Raw genomic sequence first — 12,703 nt, forward strand, 5'->3', positions numbered from 1 at the left:
GCCAAGATCAGGGCCTAGTGAGGATGCAGGAGGGACCGTTGGCCACCCCTCCTCTTCACCACTTCCCCAACTAAGCACCTCTTCTGACTCAGGTTCCACCCCTGTCACTGGGCTCAAGGGAGTGGCTACAGTGCACATGTCTAGAGAGGTCGCCAGGGAGGCCAAGCTTGGGAAAGGTTAATGGGGGCCAGTGAGGCTCACACACAGCCTCTGGTGTGCCAGGAGGCATTTGAAGCCAAAGGATAAAGACCAGAGTCATTGGGAGAAAACGTTATTCATACCAATGTAAACATGGGTATGTGATAGAGTAGAATGTAAAATCCATGAGAATTTTAAAGATGAAACAGGTCCAAGAAAGCCTGCAGCAGGCTCTCAGGTAGCAGCCCGGGAGTGTGTGGCCCCTAGAGGTTCTGCCCTGGAGGATGGAGCACCAGCCCTAGTTTACCCACCTGTGCCGTGGTCTCCACAGCCTCAACCCAGCTCCGAAGACGCAGGGCTCCAGGGCTCAGTGATTCTGAAAATGTCTCTCCTTTTTTGTTTCTTTGCCCTCCTCTTTTCTCTTGCCTTCTGCCCGCCCCCCACCCCCGCGCCCCGCTCCGTCCCGCAGGCTCCAGCTGCAGAAGCCTCCAGGGTCGGCCGTGACTGCTGACCTCCGCCCCAAACAGCCCCCCGGCCGGGGTCCGGGTCCCGGGAGAGCCCCAGCCGGCACCAGGCCCCCCGCCCCGCGCAGTCCAGGCTCCTCCGCCTCCGCCGCGCCGCGCCACCCCAACGCGTCCCCCCGGAGCCAGTCCCTGTCCCGCAAGGAGAGCTCCTCCCCCTCGCACCAGGCCCGGCCCGCGGGGCCCCCGCCCCGGGGCGCCCCGCAGGCGCGGGCCCAGCCTGATGGCACCCCCTCCCCGGGGGGCCCCAAGAAAGGACCCAGAGGGAAACTCCAGACTCAGCGCGCAGCAACCAAAGGCCGGGCGGGGGTCGCGGAGGGCCGGGCCGGGGCCAGATAATGACGCGCGCGGCTTTCCGCGGCCCCCCACCCTCACCCCGGCCCCCCACCCGCAGGCGGCCACACTGAAACAGCTCCCAGCACAGCCTTACGCGCCTGACGCGCGCCACCCGCGGCCCCAGCTTCCCGCCTGCACCCGCGAGGACGCGTGCGGGCCCGGCCAGAGGGGGCCGCCGCGCTGCGGGGGGAGGGCCCGCCTCCCCGTCCTCCGCCCCCGCTCCGTGACCCCTGCCCTCCCCCTGCCGCCCTTCGGGTGGGGCAGGCTCACCCTCCGCCCCGGGGAAGGCTCAGCCACTTTTTCACCGAGGACTCCACTCATGGGGACGCCCCCCCCCCCCCCCCCCCCCCCCCCCGCCAGGCCGCTGCTGCTCTCCGTGCTCCCCCAGGGACCTCTGCTTACACCTCCTGCGGCGCCTTTCCCTCCTCCCGGCCTTCTCCCAGCCCAAGCCCACCCACTCCTCCTTTCAGAAAGGCAGCCTCAAATTCCGGAAGTGGAAGCTTCAGCCTACCCCCCCCACCCCCCCAGGGGCCAACCCCACAATCTCCTGGGAGCTGTGGTGGTCCAAAAGCCCTCTTCTCAGCTGCCAGGCTGGGGTTAGGGAGCTGGGACCTAGGGGCCATTGGTCTACTCAGGTGTGAGGGGGCAGGTCTGACCAGCCCCAAAGTCAGCTCCATCCTGGACACCCCTGTGGGAGACAGTGGGCAGATGATTGGGGGGCTGCTCTCCTGCACCCCTAGGGTGCAAAGTCCTCCTCCCCCAAAATTTGGGTGGGTCCTCAGTGGGAACCATATTGTGTGTGTGGGCTGCCTTCCTGGGCACGTGTTTCCCAGTGGGAAGTTGGAGGAGGGCTTTAAAAAAGGTTTCACCCCCTCCCTTGGCCTCCTGATCTAGCGCTCAGGACCCCTCACCACCAGGAATTCCTTCTTGCCATCTAACCTCAATCCTGCCTGCTGCAGTTTCAGCCGACTTCCCTCTCTCCTGAGTTCAGTGGAGGTGGAGAATGGCTGGTTTTCATCTTCTCTGCACTGGCCGTTTAGAGATTCAGGGACTCAGTTCAGGTCGGGTCACCCTTTCTGTCCTCCTGGGGGTGGAGAGGGGGCTGGATCAGACCATTATCCCCCCCAGTGGGCAGAGAGAGCAGAAACAGGCAGACAGAGAGCTGGCCCCTGGACTCAAGGCAGAAAGGCCCTTCTAACTTCCAGATTGTGTGCTTGTGTGATGGGTCCGGCCCAAGTCCCCTTCTCCCCCAGCTAAGGCTTCAGCCTGTCCCCTCTTGTACTAACCCCAATCCATGCAGCTGAGCTGTCCCTGCAGAGGGTGAGGGCTGTGCTGCTCCATGAATGGAAATGGGGCTTCCTCCTGGGTCTGGCTCCTGCATGGCTCATCCCACCTCATCATGAGCCTCAACTGCCTCCATCTGGGCCAAGCAGCACACTGGCTGCGGAAGGGACAGCCAACTCTATCTGGGACAGGTCCCCTACAGGCCTCCTCCATCCTCAGCACCCTCAGCCTCTTGTCCCCTGGCCTGGCCCCTCTGTTCTTCTCTGGTTCCCAGAGAGCAAGGCAAGGCAAACCGGGGAAGAGGAGGAAAGGCCCCGACATGCCCCAGTGGTCTGGCAGCATCCAGCCACCATCGCTTAGAAGGACGCCGGTGAGGAAGTTGGCTCTGGAAGCAGTCTGGTGGTGCCAGCTGAAGCCCCTCTTGGAGAGTCAGCAGGCTTGGGCAGCTGTTTCCACACCAAGGTGGTGGTTCCTCTGCAAACCAGCCCAGGGGAGGACTCCAGGGTGGACGGCCTTCGAGGTCCATCTCATGCTGACGCAGAAGCTCCCAGAACACTCAGGAAACCTCTCCGGACAGAGCCCTTTTTGTCAACTGAGACCCTCCCAAGGCCTCTACTGCCCTCTGGGTCCAGCAGAGGGGGTGGAAGAGGGGCCACTCCCTCCCACCTAGAGCTTCTCCGAATGACAATCAGCTTGTGCCAGGTGGGGACCAGGGCATGACCCCTGGTGCCCAGGTCCTGGGCCTGCTCCTTGCCACCAACCGAACCGTGAATGTAGGGCCCCCAGCTTCACCCCTGCCCCAGGACCAACAACACCCTGGTATGGTGTTGGGAGGAAAAGGGGGCTGCCTGAGAGAGCCCCAGACCTATCCCACCCCCAGCTTCACCCAACACTGGAGCTGGGCAGAGACGCAAAACCCTGTCTGCTCTTGGGATTCCAGACCTCCCTAGGGCTCCCATCTGACCTCAGGCCTCTGCGTCATTGAATGTCACCAAGGTGGGGGAGGAGGGGAAGGGGTGAGTGTGGGAGGGGACCAGGGGACTGACTCTGCTCCTCTCCCCAGGAAGGATCCAGGGCAGAGGAAACCACACCTCCCAGTGTCCCCACCCCCAGCTGCAGCCTCTTCCCCCTCGAGCACCCATCCCTTCCACCAAGCCCTCCTGGTCCTGAACCCCTTCCCTGTAAAAGAGTGTCACACCACCACCTCCACCACCACCTCACCCTTCTAGCACTTCCTCATCGCCACAGCCTGTGTCATTGGCTCAGATGCAGGTCTGCTCACCCCCAGAACATGCCTCCCCTCCCAAGCCACACTGTGCACGAAGCGGGTGCAGGAGAAGGGTCGTGCCCCCGGTACATGGGCTCCCCCTTTCCCAGCCCCTCACTGGGGCCTGGCTCAGTCTTCTCAACTCCGGGGATCAGCCCTGGCGGGCATGGAGTGGGGGGCAGGAAGATGCCCTCCCCCTCCCCCAGGGAAGCCACTGAAGAATGTTTACACGCCAAACAGAATGTAACACCCTCCCCCACCTTTTCCCAGTCACTGCATGGCCTCTGCCCATACCCTGCCCCTGCCCACCCCCACCCTGACACCCTGGAAGCCACTGTCATGATTAGATTGGGTCTTGGAAGGGAAGTAGCCATCACACCATTAAAAAGCCTGTGGACCTTTCGTTCTGTTGGCCTGGACTCTTCTTCCTTTGGGGAAGAGGGCAAAGCCCAGGTCCTAGGCCTGGGGGCGGGCAGGGGAGAAGAGTGCGGGTTGGTGGGCAAGTTGGGAGGGACTATCATGGAGGCAGGTTTTCTCTACAGAGATGGAAACAGAAGCTGAGGACAAGACAGATACAGGGTCACACCAGATGAAGAGGGCTGCCCTCTGTCTCTGACGGCAAAGCCTGCATGCTCTCAGCTCCCTGGCTGTCCCTCCAAGGGCCAGAGACTGAGTGCCCTAGCTTTGTGCCGGCTGAGAGGGAGGGAGGAAGGAAGAATTTTCATGGCCCTGAAGTTAACAGACACAAGTGAGTGTTCGGAAAATCATAAAGCTAAGCAGCTCACAGGCAAAGAGAAACAATGGTCATTATTCTGGCAACATCTATGGAAATTATAAATGAATGTAGCCTATGACCTAGCATCTCCACTTCTAGAAACGTATCCTATCATGGCCGTATAGACTTGCAAAATTCCATGTGTCCAAAGTTCCTCACTGCAGTATTCGGCACGGAACTCCACAAAGCCTCAGGGCCTCAGCCACAATCTCACACTCAAAATGTCTGGAAATGGGAGCTTTTTTGTTAGACTGGCACAAACTCATCTGGTATATTGATCTCGGGGTCGCGGGTTCTGGCCCCATGTTGGGCGTGGAGACTTCTTTTAAAAAAGTTCAGAAGCAGTCTAAGTGTCCACTAATTGGGGCTGATTAGTACAGAGTGACCTCCCGCACAACGGGGACCCCATCACAGAGTACTGTGAGACTCTACGGTGAAGGAGGTGTATACACTTTGTATACACTTAAGGACTGGTGTCCAAGACTAAGAGAGAGCCGCGTGTACAATGTGCAGCTATTTAGATGAGTGAGAGGTGTCTGGTTGCTTCAGGGAGGAGGGCTGGGGGGAGGGAGGCTTTTCTGCAGGGTACTTGCTGTACTTTTTGCCTTTTGGACCCTACGTTCAGTGGGTGTAAAATTTTCACCTAGGCAATACCTAGACAATTTCTGTCCCAGGACACGCTCCTGGCTGTGCCTGGGATCAGAGGTAAAAGGGCCCTAGGTCTAAAGTTCTGCTTTCCCTCTGAGAAAACCACGCAGGTGCAGCTCAGACGTTCCAGAAGCTGTGTAACCGTCTCTTGTTCCTGCTCTTGCCTCCTGGGATCCCCTTGCTTCCAACATGCCTGCCAGGGGGCTCTAGGTCCTAATTTACAAGACATCAGTGGGGCTTCCACATGCTTTCAGCTTCCTTCTTGTTTAGAAATGTCAAAAGCATGGGGCGCCTGGGTGGCTGAGTTGGTTAGGCATCTGCCTTCGGCTTGAGTCATGATCCCGGGATCCTGGGATCAGGTCCCGGGTCTGGCTCTCTGCTCGGCGGGGAGTCTGCTTCTCCCTCTCCCTCTGTGATCTCTCTCACTTTTGCTCTCTCTCAAATAAATAAATAAAATCTTTAAAAAAAATGTCAAGAGCAGAGGCTCCTGGGTGGCTTCGTCACTTAAGCGGCTGACTCTTGGTTTCCATGCAGGTGGTGATCTCAGGGCCCTGATCTCAGGGTCTTGAGATCAAGCCCCAAATCCGACTCTGTGCTCAACGGGGAGTCTACTTAAGACTCTCTCTCTCTCTGGGCGCCTGGGTGGCTCAGTTGGTTGGGCGACTGCCTTCGGCTCAGGTCATGATCCTGAAGTCCCAGGATCGAGTCCCACATCAGGCTCCTTGCTCAGCAGGGAGTCTGCTTCTCCCTGTAACCCTCTTCCGTCTCGAGCTCTCTATCTCTCATTCTCTCTCTCTCAAATAAATAATCTTTAAAAAAAAAAAAAGACTCTCTCTCTCTCCCTCTACCCCTCCTACACCCCCCCCAAATGCATGTGCTCTTTCTCTCAAGTAAATAAATAAATCTTAAAAAAAAAAAGGTCAAGGGGCACGTGGGTGGCTCAGTCTTTAAGTGGTTAAGCGTCTGCTTTCAGCTCAGGTCATGATCCCGGGTCCTGGGATCGAGCCCTGCATCGGGCTCCCTGCTCATCAGGGAGCCTGCTTCTCCCTCTCCCTCTGCCTGTGGCTCCCACTGCCTTTGCTCTCTCTCTGTCAAATAGATGAATAAAATCTAAAAAAAAAAAGTTAAAAACAGATCATATTTACAGTATAAAGACAAATGTAAACAGCATATAAAATAAAACAGGAACCCCCCCATCCATGAATCTGATCATTTAGAGGTAACTCCTGTGAATGGTTTCTTTTTTTTTTTAAGATTTTATTTTGTTTTATTTTAAGATTTATTTATTTTAGAGAGAGAGAGAGAGAGAGAGAGCGCGCTCGAGTGTACGTGCAAGTGGAGGGAGGAGGGGCAGAGGGAGAGAAACCTCAAGCAGACTCCCTGCTGAGCATGGATTCCCAAACAGGGGACTCAACGTGGGGCTTGATCCCACCACCAATGAGATCATGACCTGGGCCGAAACCAAGAGTCAGATGCCCAACTGACTGAGCCACCTAGGCTCCCCTTAAAGATTTTATTTTTTAAGTAATCTCTGTACCCAACGTGGGGCTCAAACTCACAACCCTGAGATCGAGTCACACGCTCTACCGACCAACTGAGCCAGCCAGGCTCCCCAGTGACTTCTTTTTTATGTTCAATTTTTTTAAAAATTCATTTCAGACAGAGAGATACAGAGCGAGAGAGAAAGCAGGAGCAGTGGGAAGAGGCAGAGGAAGAGGGAGAAGCAGACGCCCCGCTGAGCAGGGAGCCCGATGTGGGACTCCATCCCAGGACCTGGAGATCATGACCTGAGCCGAAGGCAGATGCATAACTGACTGAGCCACCCAGGCGCCCCTTTTTTATGTTTATAATAATAGCTCTCTCCCAGGGCGCCTGGGTGGCTCAGTCAGTTATGTGTCTGCCTTTGGCTCAGGTCATGATCCCAGGGTCCTGGGATCGAGCCCCACGTTAGGCTCCTTGCTCAGCGGGGAGCCTGCTTCTCCCCTTCCCTCTGCCTGCTCCCCCTGCTTGTGAGTGCTCTCTCTCTCTCTGTCAAATAAATAATACAATCTTAAAAAAAAAATAGTTCTCTCCCTCCCTCCTTCCCTTTCCCCCCAGAAATAGAACATGTTATACTTGTTATTCTGAAACATAATTTTGATGCCCAACAATATGTCTTAAAATATAGTTTGTAGTATATTCATAGAGTTGTGCAACCGTCACCACAGTCAATTTTAGAACATTTCTATCACCGCCAAAAGAAACTCCTTATCCATTAGCATTCACTCCCATATCACCCCAACCCCTCCAGCCCCAGGCAGCTACTAATCTAGTTTCTGTTTCTATATAGATTTGCCTCTTTTGGACATTTCATATAATACATGAAATACATTTCATACAATATATGACTCTTTGTGACTGCCTTCTTTCACTTAGCATTGTTTTCGAGGTTCATCCCTATTGTAGTATTTATCAGTATTTCATTCCTTTTCATGGCTGAATCATATTCCATTCTATGGACAGACCATATTTTATCCATTCATCAGTCAATCGACTTTTGGCTATCATGAAAAATGCTGCTATGAATATTCTTTTCCAAGTGTTTATTTGGACATATGTTTTCATTTCTCTCGGGTAAATACCTAGAAGTAGATTGCTGGGTCATTTGGTAATTTTATGTTTAACATTTTGAGGAATTACCAAACATTTCTACAGTGGTTGTGCCATTTTACATTCCCACCAGTAATGTATGAACCCTCATGTTCTTTTTAATGGCTACATAGTAGTCCATGGCATGAATGTTCCATAATTTATTTAACTAGTCCCTTAGTTGATTTTTCATTAGATTCTTTCCAACTTCTTACTATTTCAAATAGTGTCAGAATTAACATCCTGTCTCCAATCTTTGCTTATCTCTTCAAGTCTAGTGCTCGGAAAAATCCCCAGAATAATCAAATAGATGAAAAATGGTCTCTTGCTCTACTTTTGAGAATGAATGCCAGGGATTATTCATTCATTATTTAGCATTCTTTCAATCATTCATTCATTCAACTAATTCTTCAGGCCATTGCTGAGCTCCACATGTATCAGAAGCTATGCCAGACATGGGTCTTTATCAGAGAATTGAGACAAAGCATACTGTTCCCTCAAGGAAGTGGTTTTAAATTAACTTTTACTTAGCATGCGCTACATGCACTCAGGCAGAGACTCTGGGCCCAGCCTGGGAGCTTCAAGGAAGGCCCTCGGATGGATATGATTCTTAGACTGAATTCTGAAGGACAAACTGGAGTTGGACTGATGATGAGGAGAGGAGATTCCTGGCAGGAGTAGTGTGGGCCAGGTGTGGAGCTGTGAGAGCTGCGTGTGGCTCAGTGTGGTGGTTACAGGTGTGAAGCGAGGAGTAGAGAGAGGAGGGAAAGGCAGTGGCACCAGGCCTGAGACAGGGGTAGGCTATGCCAAGGAGGACAGCTTTAGAGGGTTATAGAGAATCCGTGCCCTCCTCATTCCCCAAGCCTGAGGCCTGCCAGGCATCCTCACGTCCTGAGGCCCAACACAGCTGTCAGAGCCTACCTGATGCTCCATGGGTGAGGACCTGCCCAGGTCCTGGCTGACCTTCTCCTTACTTCCCAAGAAAGAGATTTCTTTTTTTCTGTCCTATGGCCCAGAGTGCTCTGAGGACAGGGGCACAGAGAAATAAGTGACTTCATCGAGGTTGCTCAGTCAGGGGCTAGAGGGGGGCCATAAGATCAAGGACATTGGAGGGGGCTTTATTAGTAGAAAGAGACCCTTGGGGATTACCCTGGAGAAGAGAGACAGGGTGGGAGTGTGGAGGGTGTGCCTCTCATCATAAGACACAGGGGCCTGCTGAGATTTTTCCACTGGCTAATCAAGAGTCAAGGCTAGAATAAGAGCTGAGACCAACCCAAGACTGAAGGATGGTCAGGATAATCTTCTAAGTCCTTAGAAGATGTCAGTGCCCATGGTGATGAGGTGATGGGGGAGGGGAGGCTGCATGGTCATGGGAATGTGGCCATAGGTCAGGGGGACACATGATATAAGCCCATTTTCATCAACTCCAGGTGGCATCTTCTCCATTCCTTCTCATCTATATACCATTAAACCCAAAGTGGCATAACATCCTGCCCATTACCACCACCATCAATTTTACCACAATCACTATCTCTATATCCATTACCCACCTCTAACTCTATTGCCAGTACCATCATTACTCAAATCACAGATACCTTCTCCCAAACTAGGCTCCATTACCACCATCACCACCAACATTACCATCAATGCTACTAGCCCTTGATGACATAATGATTAACAAGAGAGATAGGATTCTTGCTCTCAAGGAGCCTACACATCTTCATCATGACCACCACCACCACCATCATTACCATCTACCATGTCACCACCACTGCCTTATAACCAACCACATCACTATTACCACTGTCCTACCCCATACCCCTTACCCCTACCCCAATCACTCCCATCACCATCAGTTTACCATCAGTATTCCCATTCGATCATGATTACACCATCCCATCACCATACTTATCACTGCAATCGATACCGTCAGTTGGAATTCCACCATCATTACCACCATCATCATTGTAGGAAATAATTACATGGGTTGTAGCCATGGTTAATGGTCAGTGAAGCCCCAACTAAGATGGGGAGGTCACCTGAGGTCACTCAGTGTGGAGAGGGACAAAAGGGTAAGAAGTCCTGAAGTGTAAGAAGTCCATATTGCAAGCAATCCCAAATAGGGAAATGTTTATCCTAGGAATTTATTCTTCCCCAAACCCTCCAACAGTTCTAGCAATAATTTCAACTAAGGAGTTGCTATTTTTTTCCAGTGCACAAGGCTCTCCTTCTCATCTAGTCTGGTATAAATGAATGCTTCCTCCAGCTTGGCCTCTGAGCTCAAGTTTGGATTCCCAGGTTGGAGAGGAAGGAGGATAGTTAAAAATTTAATCAAAATGAGCTCTCAACTAGTGATTTAGAGCTGATCTGCCCTCTGGTTAGACCCTTGGCATTTCAAACCTTGCCTGTCTATTTCCATCATCTGCCTCCAAACATCATGGTCACTGTCACCAGCACTCCTTGATGACATTAGAGAGGAGAGATGCCATATGGGGTGGGGGCAGGGAATAAGATGAAGCCAGGAGTACAATTAATACCGAATCACTCTCTATAGAAAGGGGCTAAGATTCAGATCTGAGTTTCTTAGGAGCCAATGCATAAGAGGAGAGATAACCACTGCCTATCAGCTCTTTCTCATGTTATGGTAGGAGAGAAATTCCCATTGTGGGGGGAAAAAAAAACCCCAAAATGCACCACAGCCAATGCCCAGACTTGGCCTCATTGGCAGTTTCTTTGGCTGTGAAAACTTCAGAGTGTTCCCTATGGAGCCGCTGCATGGACCACAGAGGTAAGATGTCTGCAAAACTTAGTTCTCTAAGCTGCAAAGGGCTGTGGTATTTTATTTGTTTGTTTATTCATATTTATTTATATTTACTTATTTGTATTTTATTTTTAAAAAATTTTTTTAAAGATTTTATTTATTTATTTGAGAGAGAGAGAATGAGAGACAGAGAGTATGAGAGGGAGGAGAGTCAGAGGGAGAAGCAGACTCCCTGCTGAGCAGGGAGCCTGATGTGGGACTCGATCCTGGGACTCCAGGATCATGACCTGAGCTGAAGGCAGTCACTTAACCAACTGAGCCACCCAGGCGCCCTACTTATTTGTGTTTTAAGTAGGTTCTACACCCAACATGGGGCTTGAACTCCTGACCCTGAGATCAAGAGTCGAATGCTCTACCAACAGAGCCAGCCAGGTGCCCTGGTATTTTATATTTTTACATAAATGATATGATTATGTGGTATTAAATGAGGGAGGAACCAACAATGTAGAGGTCACATGTCAGGGAAAGCAAGAGGGGCAGGGGTTGTGTCCCTCTTGAGCTGGTCTCCAGGGCAGCTTGGACAGCCACCAGGTGAACAAGAGGGAGAGGCCAGGGCTGTCCAGGGGACCGCACCAAGGTGTGAGGTGCCGACAGGCTGGTGTGTTTGGGGAACTGGAGGGAAGTGAGGATGCCGGGGAAGGGCCAGGAGGAAGTTGAGGGGGAGCTGAGCTTGGGGAGAATCGTGTGGGCCAAAGGATGGAGCTGGGCTTTCATCCTTCACCAGGGGGGGTTTTGCCCCAAGCCATTGCCCTGTCAGCTTTGGGTTTTAAAATGTCCACTGTGGGGGCACCTGGGTGGCTCAGCCGTTAAGCATCTGCCTTTGGCTTAGGTCATGATCCCAGTGTCCTGGGATCAAGCCCCACATTGGGCCTCCAGGGGAAGCCTGCTTCTCCCTCTCCCACTCCCCCTGCTTGTGTTCCCTCTCTCACAGTGTCTCTCTTTCTCTGTCAAATAAATAAATAAATAAAATCTTAAATAAAATAAAATAAAATAAAATGTCCACTGTGGCAGGTGTGTAGAGAGTGGGCTGAGAGGGGTGACACCGGAGGCCGGGAGGTTTGTTCGTCTGGTTTTAACCCTCCCGCTAGACTGTGCGCTCACTGAGAGCAGGGGCTGTGTCGAGTCACCTGGGTACTCACAGAAGGCTTGGGTATCTTACTATTATCACCTCCTGTCGCTGCCCTTGCTCCCATGCTATTAGCACCACCCTGACCACACACCGTGTCACTGAGTTAGTTCCCTTCTGGAGCTTTCTCAGGGAGCCCAGCAGCTTGGGCCAAAGGCCTGGGCCAGAGGCAGGGGTCCTGGTCCTCTCTCCAGCTGTGCCACTGTGTGGCCCCAGCAAGCACCCCCTACCCCCATTTCCTTAGCTGTTCAAAGTGAGGGCTAGATTAAACTAGGGGTTTTCACACTTTTGGAGAGGGGTTTACAAGTCTATTTGCTTAGAAATCTAAGGAGACCTTAGAAAAAAATCTGACGTCCTCCCAGCTCTGCGAACCCAGAGTTTGGAGAAGCAGATCAGAATAAACCTGATCCTGCTGGCCTCTGCTGTGCTTTTGCTGCAGATGCCATGAATGAGAACTGAATGCGGAAGATAAACAAACCCTGAGTCTTAGGCATTGCAAGTACCCATGGCGGGACCATGGTGAGCCCTCTCTTTCCCTACTCACCCAATCCCCCAAGGGGAAGCTCCGAAAATAGGGGGGGGGGCAGGCAGGAGGGACTATGTGTATGGGAAGTGGGAGAGTGATGGGTCTGGGATCACCCAGATTGGCCGGGCTGCCCAGGCAGTTCCAGGTGTGTCTCAGGCTGGGGCATAAGCTCCAGCTGGCGGCCTAAGGGTATATGGTGGCTTTGTGGCTCAGCAGAAAGAACTCTTCACCTGGTTAGGGCCTGGCCTTCAGTATTTATGTATGTATGTATGTATTTATTTACTTAAGATAGAGAGCACAAGCAGGGGGAATGGCAGGCAGAGGGAGAGGGAGAAGCAAGCAGGCACCCCACTGAGCCAGGAGCCAGACCTGGGGCCCAATACCAGGGTCCTGGGATCACAACCTGAGCCAAAGGCAGTGAGCCACCCAGGTGCCAACCCCCCACCCCTTTTTAAAAAAAGATTTATTTATTTGCGACGGAGAGAGAGTGAGTGAGTGAGGGGAGGGGCAGAGGGAGAGAAGCAGACTCCCTGCTGAATGACCCATGAGATCATGATCTGAGTGGAAATCACCTGCTGGATGCTTAACCAACTGAGCACCCCCAGGCACCCCCTGGCCCTCAGTCTGGAATCC

General features: G+C 52.6%; 1 protein-coding gene across 2 annotated transcripts in view; it reads left to right on the plus strand.

Annotated features, from left to right (window-relative positions):
- Window positions 1–1,626, plus strand: part of TTBK1 (tau tubulin kinase 1) — a 38,030-nt gene extending 36,404 nt beyond the window's left edge. For both annotated transcript variants that reach the window (XM_073905002.1, XM_025890557.2), the window contains exon 15: window positions 608–1,626. In XM_073905002.1, coding sequence (XP_073761103.1) covers window positions 608–998 — 391 coding nt within the window. In that variant the 3' untranslated portion in view covers window positions 999–1,626. The remainder of the gene's footprint in view (window positions 1–607) is intronic.
- The last annotated feature ends 11,077 nt before the right edge of the window (window positions 1,627–12,703 follow it).

This window comes from Callorhinus ursinus, unplaced genomic scaffold, assembly GCF_003265705.2.
Source record: "Callorhinus ursinus isolate GAN/ISIS: 27379988/994484 unplaced genomic scaffold, GSC_fseal_2.0 scaffold22, whole genome shotgun sequence".
NCBI classification, from domain to species: domain Eukaryota; kingdom Metazoa; phylum Chordata; class Mammalia; order Carnivora; family Otariidae; genus Callorhinus; species Callorhinus ursinus.